This window comes from Seriola lalandi, unplaced genomic scaffold (genome assembly GCF_002814215.2).
Source record: "Seriola lalandi dorsalis isolate HSWRI2012SDOR001 ecotype SW California unplaced genomic scaffold, Sedor1 jcf7180002054408, whole genome shotgun sequence".
Classification (NCBI taxonomy): Eukaryota; Metazoa; Chordata; class Actinopteri; order Carangiformes; family Carangidae; genus Seriola; species Seriola lalandi.
In genome coordinates this window covers 418,809-431,780 of record NW_019524961.1, presented here as the reverse complement: position 1 = coordinate 431,780, position 12,972 = coordinate 418,809, and the positions used below count along the sequence as shown (strand labels likewise).

Sequence of the window (12,972 nt, the reverse complement as noted above, 5' to 3'; positions counted from 1 at the left end):
TTAGGCTACAGATTATAGATTTGTGTTATCAGAAGTACATTCTTCTCACTTTGCAAAAATAACTTTAAGCACATATATTCAATAAAAAAGTGGTGTAATTCAGCTGATATACTACTATCACCATCAATAACACTATGGTGTTGATGAATCGTGATTTGTAGATTTTTACCTAAATATCAAGGTCCAGTCGTTTTACACTATGCACGTTATATAATAGACTATATCTATTTTCACTTGCACTCATGTTCAGCTATTACTGGCCCAGCTTCACCTCTCCTACAACAGACAGGTTGGCCCCTCCCACGGTAGTGGAGGTTTTGCTGCTTTCACTGCTGTAGGAAATATTGATGAAAGGACTTTTTGGCGCGGGAAAACTACTGTTGTTCGGTTGTGATAGTTATATTAACTTTTACTTTATGTGAACAGTTAGCCTGGGCTGGTATTTATGTTTTATCTTCATCATTTATGGTTTAAATGTTTGTTTTGGTTGAGAGGAAAACTTTATCTACAGAAACACAATGTGATGTCAAATGCCAAATAAGCAAATAAGTAAGAACTAGTGCAGACCTACAAACAAAAATACATTACAGTATTACAGTGTAAATTTGGTGTTTCCAACAACAACATTAACGTTTCAACGTTTCTATTGCATCTGAATCATTTATAAATAAAAAATTATTCCATGTAGGTTTATTATCTGCAAGTGTAGCCTAACTACTATGGTGACTGCCAAGATTATAGCTTGTTATAGCAGGTGGTTCTCCAACTTTTTCTGGCATGACCTTCTTCAGAAGCCAGACATTTTTTAATTTTTTTAATCAATCATTAACAATGATAGGGGATGCAAATAATAAAAGAAATGGATCAATGTTGAATGGCTATATATAATGGCTCTATGCCCCACCCAGGGGGGGTCCACTCCCTAGTTTGACAACCACGGTTGTAGGCTATTTTTCCTAAGTACACACACACATTTTTGTCTGTGTTTTTCTTTTGGGCAGGCCAAGGCATCAAAATAGATTCCCTGGGTTTAAAACACTTGCAGCAGCCATTTCAAACAGACATAGAAGGCTTCGAGGATCACCTGAAGGCACCATTTTTGACACGGGCTCACTTTAACCGGGAGGGGGGCTGGAAGGGAGGAGGGATTGTTTGGTGACAGCTCGCGGGGACACGCCCGCCGTGACAACAGCAGCAGCAGTAGCAGTAGCACCGGGTCTGTGCGGCTTTGACACCGCGCGCTGCCTTCTCAGCGGCGACAGAAGTGTCTCACATGTCCTCAGCCAGTTTTTGACGGAATAACTTCTCAGACAACTAAATGAACTGCTTGCCTGTTGTTCTGCCCCAGACTGCTGTGGCTTTCCGCGTCAGAGCAACAACAGAGATGTAAAGCAAGTTGCACTACCGCATCTTCCTCTTGATATGCTTCTGACATAACGAGGAGCCAAGAAGTGACAGAGGTATTTCGGCATTGTTTTGCGACTTGCTATTGTTGGTGTGCCGCCGCCATACGCAGTTACAACACAGACACAGCGCTAGAAGCCCTGTCAGCGGCGACATAACCTCGGTACAATGCTTGGAAGTCGCTCGAAGCTGGTACAACGATAGATAATACATGTTGCTGGAGTTGTTTTGTGAAAATATCCATTGGTAATTGCAGCTTCATTTGCCTATTGGCTTGGAGTGAAGGCAAAGCAGGCGGATGCACAATAGCAACTCAGGAAGGAGCCAACTTTGAAGGTTTTTTTTGCCAACTGTCGTCCTAAAATTTAGTGCTGACCCCGGGCCTCACCTGCTAGGTAACTAGTGTAGATACACACCAGACTTACTGTATGTAGCCTACTACAAAAATAAGGCCTTATTCCATTCAGAGTTCGTCATTATTAGACTCAGTTTAATGGCAAATTTTTAGCAATTTTCAATGAGATGACGATGGTTGCGGGAACAACGTCACATTTCACGTCATAGGGTTTAATAAATAAGGGCCAACAGGTGCGCTCACCTGTGAAGGAAGGATGCCAAGTTCTGTAGCATGCCTTACTGCTTTCCATGTGCTGCAGTGTTAAAATGTTTAGTAAAAGGTCCTTCAGGATATGTATTTATGAGGCAGCTCATCTCAGTTGAGAGAACAACTAACTGACCTCATAACTTATTGATGGCCCCAGAATACAGAATGAAACCACTAGGTGCTAAACATCAGTGGGCTGCTGATTTCAGACAGCTAGTTTTTGATCTGGCCTTCAGACAAGGTGACTTTTTCCTTTACTTTGCTTGTCTCTGCTTTATTGTTTGGGGACTTGAAAACACTATGCGCCTGCTACTGATATAATGCAATGTATCTTTCTCACAAACAACACATACTTTCTTTTGTCAGATTCATTTTTGTGCAGTCAGTCTTCATGAGCTAGAAAGGTTTCTACTGTAACTGAGAGAATTGACCCCTGATATATGTCCAAAGTGATAACAACAGTTTGGTTAAACAGACCTTTTTCAGGGCTGATGTTTTGATTTGTCATAGCAGGAGAAAAACAGGTGAGACAATTTTTTTTTTTAACAATGGCTCAGTTCCATCTGGTGTCCCAGGAAACCATCACAGTGAGCCATCGTGCACAATACCAGGACCCTATAACCATCTCACCTAAATGGAATTCAGGCATTGCTAATGTTATTACAGAAATTACAGCTGGGCTTTTCCTGCTCTGATATGTCAAAAAAAAAAAAAAGCCTTGTAACAAATGTCCTTTTATTAAAATCAAGCAATATTGCTGTCCCACCATTCTTTTTTTCCAATAATAGTTGGCTCATGATGCAGGACCTCTTAAATAGTCGATTTTTATCTGTCTGGTTAATTTTATTATTAAGATTTAGGGATGATCGTAAAGATGTTAGACAACACATATGTCCTCATTAAGCCTATGTGTTGTCATGGATAGAAATTGTTGTTTAAATTCAAAAAGTGCTTGGTTATACAGTAGTATGTTAGATAACGAATAAATCCATAGTTATTTTACCAACCTAAATAATTACAGAGAGCTTCAGCTTTTGCAGAGTGCTGAGAATTAGTAAACTAAAACAAATATGTAAATTAACTCTTTGCACGCTATAAACTAAATAGATAATAGATCATAATGTTGATTTCTGTCCTCTATTATTCATCTCTTTATCCATGATTTTTGTTAGTCTTACTTTGATATAGTTGGTTAATAACGTATTACTTGTTATTTTTTAAATACCCAGATATTTTGCTGCCAGCCAACATTTTCTCATTATTGTCTTCCCCTGCACTCATCAGCACCTCAGTAGAAACAGTCTAGGGAGTACATGCAGATCTGTGTGTATTTGGGAGCGATGACTGTAAGAACAAGCCTGTGACTCCTTGTGTGTGGTTCGCTTGATTAATTCATTCATATTTTCCTGCATTATTCTCCTCCATCACATGCTACCTTTTGTAGGCTCTGCAGAGGAAGATGGAGGTCCAGAGTGGCGTTCAGCAGGCAGAGCCCGGCCCTCTGGGCTCTCCTCGGTCAGGGGCCAATCAGCAGAATGAACTGGACGACAGACAGACGGATGCCAGTGGCAGGAGTTCCTCTGACAACCACAGTAAGGATGCACAGACAGCAAGCCAGAAAGACGACAAAAAAGTAAGTTGCAGACTCCCACTGCTGCACATCTGCAGCTGCTGTGCTGTGTGTGTACGTGTGTGTGTGTGTGTGTGTGTGTGTGATGAGTGATGAGATCCTGCCCATCTGTTGAGCTATTCTGGGTGATATGTTCTGTACTTTCACGTAAAGAAACTCTTACTCACTCATTCATTGTGATCTCCCTTGGTGTGCTGAAAAGTGAAGTTGCAATGCAGTTTGCATGTTTTGTGGTGTTAATTGATGTCATGCACTTTGCTCATGTGGCTTATCTAGTGTTGGAGGAACCTGTTTGCTTGTCAGTGCTGTTGCAACAAAAAGTGAAACTATAGGTACTTTGGTCTTTGGCTTCAGTGGTTTTAAAGGAAGTAGGTAAAGTGTTTTTATGTTGCCATGAGAACCATAAGCACATTCTACGAACCACAGGTAGGACATGTGCATTTAGAATTGCTAATTACATACAGACCTATGTGGCTTGAGTAGCCTCCATGTGTGAATGCTGATTCTCATTCATTTCAACCCTCTACTATCTTGGAGCCCTCTGCATGTCCAAGAGTGAGAGTAAAATCCTTATTGGCTCTCTTCCATCTCATGGATGTCAGTCATACTTCTCTGGCAGGAGCCAGAACCTCTTTCCGTCAATCAGCCTGAGAGGCTCTGTAGGCCTTGGAGCAGAGAAGAGATAGCGGCAGAATAAACACAACAGATATACGAAAACATTCACCAGAGGACAGGACTGACTGGTACTGGCAGCTCTGAGTGGGATGCTTGTCATGGCTTGCTCTATCAATTTTTAGTATTTTGAGCAGACTTTGAGCAAACAGTAATTGACATAACCCTTTAGGGTCTTCATCTTGGTGAGGAAAAATTCTTCAGAAGCATTTGGGTGACATAATAAGCTACTGAAAATGTGAAATAATATAATTGTTTTAGGTGTGTTGTCAGCTTGTCTAGGCAGGAGGCCTCTGTGGCTTATATATCTCATAACTATTCCTTATGGCTATTTTGACAAATTTTTCAAAAGTGAGCACAGAAATGTTATTGAAGATGTGATCAAAAAGTTTGGTTCAGTCATGAAATGCTGCATTTATGTGCAATCATGTGGAAATAAAAGACTTCGATAATTAGAATACCTACAGAATGAAAGTGCACATTAAACAGCGTGCTGTGCTGTTTTTGGACCCGTGGGAACCATTTCTCATTTAGCTGTGTAATTGTGAAAAATAACCAGTGGCAAACTTGGATATACGTTTTCACCCACTGACACTGTCTGATAATGATTATTGTAATAATACAAAACATTTTAAGCTTTTGATGCATGTCTTCAGTCACATATTTATATTTTTATCAGTGTTGTCTGGTATTAGAGGAGAAATTAGACAAGTTTTATAGAAATCAATTATCTCAGACATTTTGTAGGGAAAAGACTGGCTCCTCTCTAAGGGGTAATTGAAACACACAAAAACACACACGCACACACACACCTCAGGACTTCCACATTGACTGATGCATGTATTGTCTACTGGTACATAAAACTATTAAATAAGGGTCACTACGATTTTGAGCTTGTAAATTAATTAAAGTTTGTAGTTGTAAATCAACCTTTGTAAACCCGTCAAATAAATAAGAATGAGAAATTCAAGTTTGTGTATGAGTAGAAAGGATTTGTTTTTGTCACAAAAAAGACACTGTGTGAATAAAATCTGTGAACAAATGATATCAGTGGTGAGGTTACACAAGGACACTGAAACAAGAAGTGCTTTTGTGAACATCTGTGTACAGATACAAAGCAGAAAACTGTGTAAAACTCAGTGCTCAAAGGTTCCAGTATGAATCGTGACCCTGTCTGAATCTGTCAGTGACACCTATGAAACGTTTATGTATGTGGTTTACAATGATGTTGTTGCCACCAGTGTTGTGCCAGTTCACACTTAAAAAGAACTTATTCAAAGTTCAGTTCATACAGATAAAAATCAACTAGTCCACGTTCATAGTTCATTTTTTAAAACTTTGAACTAAGTTCCCAGTTCCAAAAATGAACAAGTTCACGTTCATTTGTTCCGTTTTTTTAATAAATGAATGTCAATATTCTTTTTCAACCTCCTTCTACCCATCCATCACCAGCCCCAAATCATAGCCACTCCCAAACTAAATGAATTATTGCATACCACTGAAGAATCACAGACCTTAGTTACATTTTAAATGCTTAAATAAATATAATCCGTCTGAGTCTTCACTTGTTTGTATATAAAACGGCTTCAAATGCTCCAAAAAAACTGGCTTCAGCAGTAGTAGATGCGTCTGCACCACCTGTATCTCCTGTACCACTAGCACCAGCCAAGCTGGGCCTTGTCTATGGAGACATCATGCGGTGTGCTGTAAAACTGTCGTAAAACGTGAACTGATTCGTTCACTAAAAAAAAAAGAACGTGTTCATGCACAACACTGGCTGCCACCACAGAAGAGTGCTCAGTGTTTATGTTGAACACAGACATTTGTCTGTCTTTGGTTGTTGGTGCTGCATTGTGAAGCAATGAGGCCTAAAGGCATTAGCATCTTGAATTTCAGAGCAGAAGTGGCTCACAGTGGATACATCTAAAACAAAAAATTTGTTTTTTAATTCAACAGTGGGTGTCACCAAGTGGCAGACACTACCCTATAGTGGGTGAAAAGGTCACTGCCCCTGTCATTGTGTGTGTGTGTGTGTGTGTGTGTGTGCGTGTGTAGTTTTATTTTTTTTCATTTTTTGCTGTTTGTTGGTTGATTAGCAGTTGAGTCAACACCTGCTGCATTTCACTGAAAGTGGCCCTGGGAGTGTGTTTGCCTCTGACACTGCCTGACTAACCAGTTGACAGGCTGGCTCCTGCTGCCGTGGTGTCATTGATTAGCCTGGACAGTTTATTCATCAAGGTGTCATCGGTGGAAATGGACCAGTGCTCTTGTTGTTGTTAAAGGGTAGTTGCCTATGGCTTGCCCTGTTGTTTATTAGTGATACATCATTGGGAATGAGGTGGCGCAGTCTGACCCGGGCTCTGGGCTCAAGCTCAGAGTTGCTGTGGCATTTGAGGTCGTCCACAGTGCAGTCAGCTGTTGCAAAAGGTTAAGGAAGTCAGCTGGCGAAAGTAAATTTGCCCGTTTTAATCCTCAGACTGTCTCCTGAATCTGAATACCCAGGAGCAAAAAACTCAAGGTTTAAAATTCATTTTACTCTCAGCAATGTACTGATGAAGTACCCTTCAGTGAGCACTTAATCCCCAAGTGCTCCTGCTTGTGATGTTATCTGGTAGCTGTGGTTGTGCTATGGGGTTTTATGTCTTGTGAAGCAGGCCAGTGGTGGAAAAGAGGTCACTGAATCTTTGATATGATTTTTCTTTCACATTTTCAGTGCATATGGTTTTTCACATTGTTTTTTGCTTTAATAGCTTTGGTATTTATTATTATTATTATTATTATTATTATTATTATTAATGTTATTATCATCATCATTTTAAGAGGGTTATCCCTTTACAACATTTTGACTTTTGGGACGATCCATTGTGCTCTTACATTTATATTCCATTTGGAAAATGGAGGCTAGCAAGCTAGGCTAACTAGCTTGGTGGTAGTGGTAGCTAGCTTACACTGATTCCTCCAGATGTCATTAACGGCTTCTATACATGTTCGTACATCATACAATGGAGGGGGGGAGGCTAACCAGGTATCTCTCTTTCAAGGGTCCAGTTGTGGTGATGGAGAATGACCAGACGGTCAAAATTCACATCAACTGGTACTCCTAACTGTACACCGTATGTAACCCCATGATTTGAATCACGACATGAAGTAACATACAGAGTCACTGAATTAGATACGGAGTGGTCAAATTACAGATGGGAATAACTGACTGTAAGGCCCACTGGAAATGAACTGATATCGCAAACTATTTTAAGTGTCCATCCACACAGATACTGCACCAATCGAATTGCAGTACTGGCAAGCAAACAACAAGGAAATATAAAATGAATTGATTTCTTTAGCAAAAATAATATTTTTCAGTTTGCCTTAACACGTTTAGATTCTGCAAATTTGGAAAAAAGGCTCAGGTTCGATCCCTTCAGCATGCACAAGTTTCATAGAAGAATCCTCAAGGAAGATCAGGTAAAGTTTTCCTTTCAAGGGTTGAGCTGAATGTGTTAAAGCTGTCCCTGTACTTTAACCTTAACATGGCCCCTGACACTTGGCTGTACCCTCACCCCCTTCCTGTGTTGATCTGTGACACTAACTGAAGTGCAGTACATGACCTCTAAACCACCCGAGGGATTATTTCACTCGCGTCCCTGTATTGGTTTGTGTTCATTATTCTTCTAAAAGCAGCCGACCACCAACGATGATGAGTTACAGTGGTGATTGGAAATACTGCACTAATTGGTGTCATAACAGCCTACTGACCTTTAACTCATTAACTGCACTGGAAGCAGAAATAAGTCAGTAAGCACAAAGCCAATGGCTGCATGTAGGGGTTAGCTTGCTGATCCTGCAAATTTTACAATTGTTCTCTATTTTAGGGGGGAAATATCTGTGCTTACTAGTGCGCACTATGTTTACAGAGAGTATAGTTCATCTCTCATATGTATGTGAAAAAGACATATCCATTGCTTGCTGTGGTAATTTGTGTTTTCTTTCCATTAGAAATGAATCATTAGGGAGTGAGCTTTTAGGCGTAGAGTGGAATAGTCATACCGGTGATTATTGCTGTTATTTTAATTACACAAATGAGAAACATTCAGGAACAGAGGAAGAAAATTATATTAAATTGCTCTGACTGAAGATTTTGTGTGTACTTCCAAATGAGCGATCAGAGAATTAAAATCTGTGCAGATGATACTTAGTCAGGATTAGAATGAATTTCATGTTTGTTAACCAATAAAATCAACTTGTGTAAGCTGCAGTCAGATAAGTGGAACTTTCTTGACTTTGAGATGACTTGTTGTCCAGATGCTCTTGGAGCATTTGCCTAATGGTTTCGCACTCATCATGACTTTAAAGTTAACTAGAGAAGCAGATGGCCTCTCACCTTGCTAGGCAATTTGGCTTCAGCAGTAGTGTGACAGGTTGGGATGCTATTCACTCTAATTACTACTTTTCTTTTTTGTAAATTGATCAGCAGTTTAACCATTAAAGAATTGATCTGGATTTTGCTGTAAGTTGAACACAATCTGAACAAAGATGTCATGTAAAAATCTCAGGTAACAGGATAAAATATAAAGATATAACATTTTCTGTCAGGGAAAGTTTTGTCTTCTCCATCAGCATTGCTGTAGTGAGCATAGTGCAGTGAGTTGAGGTAAATATGGACAGACATCCTGAACACCACCTCCACAGCCCCCCCTCTTCCTCCACTCTACAGATTGCCTCGGTGGTAGCTAGCGGGGCCCAGATAATTACCTTGTGTTATTTCTCCTCCCACACTTTGCTTTTGAAGTCCTGGCTGCCTAGCTGCCTCAGCTCTAATAGCATCCCGGCATGCCATCGATCCCACACCCCTCCTCCGGATATGAATGGCCAGTGGAGGTGGGCTGATGGGTTTTGGAGGGAGCAGCCCAAGAGTCTGCCCCAAGCCTCGGCAGGTTTCCTAAACCGCAGGTTAATCAATATGCTAGTATGCCTGATCGTGGAAACAGTACAATGCGCAAATGACTGTAATATGCACATTAAACAGCAAATTACAATGGGCTCTTTGCAAGCGGACAAATTGAAAACTGGCACGTTGTCAAATGCTCTGCATTCACATATACAAATGGCTGCCTGTCTTTTACTGCAATAAATTGAACCTGTTATAAGCAAATGATTTTGTGTGTGTGTGTGTGTGTGTGTGTGTGTGTGTGTGTGTGTGTGTGTGTGTGTGTGTGGTGCCCAGCATAGCACTTCAAAAGCTCCACAATTGTAGGGACCTTTAAAAACTCCTTACTACTGCATTTTATTGAGAAAATTAATGGCTTGTCTGCTCAGCTGTGTCAGGAAAGTAAAATAAATTGTAGATGTAATAGTTTTAGATATGCTGTGATGTCTTAATCCTTTGACAGCACAAATATTCACTGCCATGCACTAGACTATTTCAAGGAAAATACCTTTAGAGAGAGAGGTTGCTTTGCAGAGAAGTGAGATGTGACTTGACTGTGATGGCAGAGGAGCGCAGGCAAATACAGTACAACTGAATGTGTGTAGTTTATGTGATAATCTCATTACTGTAAGGCTATCCTGAGCATTATTGGAAGCTCTTTTTTTTTTTTAAGCTACTGTAATACAAGAACATTTTGAACCAGTTTCGTCTTGATTGAATAGATTTGATAAGATATTTAATAATAGTATTCTACATTTACTTTTAAATTGTTAAAACCAATCTAATTTAGATGCACACGTATACTGTAAAACTAAATAGCATGAAATGTTAATAAAAATAAATGATTTTCGAGCTGTGATGTTTAGTTTTTGTAGAATATTTGTGGTGAGAGGCATGTCGCTCTAGAGCTGCTGTGAAAGGTTTGGAAAATATTTGGACAGCATTTGTTCACTCTCAGCATGAAAAAATAAGTGAACCCCAAATGAAGTTTTCAAAAAACAGCCGTTCATCAGGGCAGACAGGTTGACTTGGCAAACAGGTGTAACTAATAACATCAGTAATAGCTGTGTTTCATTTTGGTTTTACACAGGGCACTGGTGTAGTGCCTGCTGGCTCACTGTAGTGCCATACTGGCACAGGTAAATGAAACATTTTCTTCATTAATGTATCTCATGTAACATCAGTGCTTTTCCTGCAGTGACGAGTCAAAACATGGATGTAAGAAAGCATCAGCGTATCAAATATAAATTATGCAAACTCGTATCAAGTTGCTGAAAGAAGAAATCGGACCACATTGCCCAGCAATAATTGATAGTGATGTAGTTTCAGTCAAACAAATAATGATAATTGAAAACAAGACATGAGAGGTTTTTTCATGGAAGACATTTTGAAATTCCACAGTAAGAAAAGCACAGATGTAAATATTAAAACTAATGACGGCTGAATTCCATTTAGCAGCTTTGGTTTCATGGTCCATGTATTATGTGTCACGGCTCACTAATACAACTGTCATGGCGTACTGGGGAACTTCAATAGAACATAACCATTGTTAATGTTATTCTTAACGCCTTCGCTTTTCCTACCATGACAAGTCAAAATATATGGCGTCTATGTATTAATCAAATGCAGTTCAATTTTCACCCAGTATCAGAAACATACTGCAAATCATGAACACACGCATGAGTGCAACCACCAGATGTACAAAACCTCCTCTAAACTTTAAGTCCTAACTGTGACTACATGTCAACAGACAGCTTGGTGCTAATTTGCAGAACTGTAATGAAGCCCTGCAGGAACACTACTAAAATATCCAGCCACGAGTTGAGGTGTTACAGCATTTACATCAGCACCCAATGTTGAAACATCTGACATGGCTGTTACAGGCCAGCCTCAGAAAGTTGCCAACCATGACACATGTTCTAAATAAGGCAAAAAGAGATGTCACTTGAAAGCAAAAAAGTATTCTGTCATGTTGTTTGATATATGCACTATTTTATCTTTTATAACGCAGTCCTCTCTCATCCTGAAATGAATGTACTGTATTCCTATCTGGTGAGGTGAGGTAAATATATCGTCCAGAGCAGGAGGTAATTGGGTTACCTCCTGGTTTGGTGACCAAGGTCAAACCTTAGTCCATGATCTCATGTATTAGGAACGGATGATCATTAGAGGGAAGGTGAAAGAGCATTACAGATTGATTTTTGAATCCTTTGGTCTATTTGTGATCACTACTTGGATGCCTTCTGTAAACTGAAGCTTGCCAGGCTTTTTATTTAGATAGCTCATTTCAGAAAACTATACAAGATTCTCTACCAACGATAACAACGGTATAGATGGTAGGAAATGCTAATCACTGCAACTTGTACGCTATTTAATATGTTTTATGACCGGCTCTAGCTATTTGTAGAGACTTTATTTGTGTTCCTGCTTGCTATTTTAGTCCATTGGTTCTTTAATCTGTCATAAAAAGTACAGAGGATGATCAAGCATGTCAGATATTTATCATGTAGTCATGTATCAAGACACGACCTCTTTTAGTGGCTCTATTTAGCTCTCATCAGAGCATTTTACTCCTCTGTTCAAAGCACACTCTTAGTATAAACATAGACGACACATGGGCACTCACGTGTGCACACAGCCGCACACACAGCCACACACACAGACTCACACACAATGACACACTACCAGCAGATCACAGAGACCTTATTAGCTGCTGTCACAACACATTTATCCCTCATCTGTTTCTGGGAGCTGTCGCGAGCAAAAGGTTGCTCTCTGCTGCAAAGTGGCAAAGTGGGCTCCTCACTGTGTTTTTCATTCTCTCTAATGGAGAGCGATGGCATGGGCCCGAGCCGTCTCTATCTGTGGCCCTGTCCAAACAGGGGTGATTTCTGCCCGAAAATAGCCCTGCTGTCAGCTCGCCTTAGTTGCCGGGCCCGCTGAGAGTCAGTTAAGGGGATCAGTGCTCGCTGGAGTGTGTGGCTCAGTGGTAAGACACGGTGCTGGTGACACATTGCTTTGATGGGATCACCGACCGCTCCTAATCCCCCCTCGACACAGATGACCTAAGGGGCTCATTGCACTGAGCAGAGTCACCAGTCATGATTCCAGCTCTGCCTGACTTCAACATCCTATCCCGTTGACCTCCAGCCTTTACACCCTCAAACGGCATATAAACAGAATTCGGCTTTGTGGTTGACAGGTGTTCAGGGTGACTGTCTTGAAAAGAAAGTGACCGTTGAGATCTGTGGTGGGAGTTGCTTTGCATGTGCTTGAGTGTTTGTTTGTGTGAAAGGAAATTTAAGGCTATACAATGTTGATAAAAATCACATCGCTCTTTTTAAATGGAGTTCAAGGTAGAGTATTTTAAATATACTTCAAAGCCAGAATGTTTTTTGCAGAGAATTTTTAAAGCCATAAACAACACAAAAGAAGGACACTGCCACTGCTGTTATGCATTTAGTCTGTTCATATGTTGGACGTGCAACTTGATTTGTAGGCCAGCAATTTGGCATGGGAACATAAGCATGAGAACTCCCTGTTTAGGAGGCCATCTGGAAAATTCTTTCGCTGTGATTAAAAAAAATTCAGCCCCTTGCATTTTCATTTTTTAATGAATCGTGCACCCCGTGGATGTTTGCTGTGTGTGTGCCACACTGAAGCGGAGGCATGTCTGTTGTTAGGGGTTTGTGTGTGACTCAGTGTCAAGGCTGGGAGCTGTTCACTCTCTCAGTTTGT

At 40.3% G+C, this 12,972-nt stretch overlaps 1 protein-coding gene across 3 annotated transcripts in view; it reads left to right on the top strand.

Moving 5' to 3' along the window:
• Positions 1 to 1,223: 1,223 nt before the first annotated feature.
• Positions 1,224 to 12,972, top strand: part of rbms3 (RNA binding motif, single stranded interacting protein) — a 273,401-nt gene continuing 261,652 nt past the window's right edge. Inside the window, exons 1-2 of one of the 3 annotated variants that reach the window (XM_087175003.1) lie at positions 1,224 to 1,460; positions 3,453 to 3,641. In XM_087175003.1, coding sequence (XP_087031129.1) covers positions 3,468 to 3,641 — 174 coding nt within the window. In that variant the 5' untranslated portion in view covers positions 1,224 to 1,460; positions 3,453 to 3,467. The remainder of the gene's footprint in view (positions 1,461 to 3,452; positions 3,642 to 12,972) is intronic. The other 2 variants (XM_023409817.2, XM_087175004.1) reach the window with 2 other exon arrangements.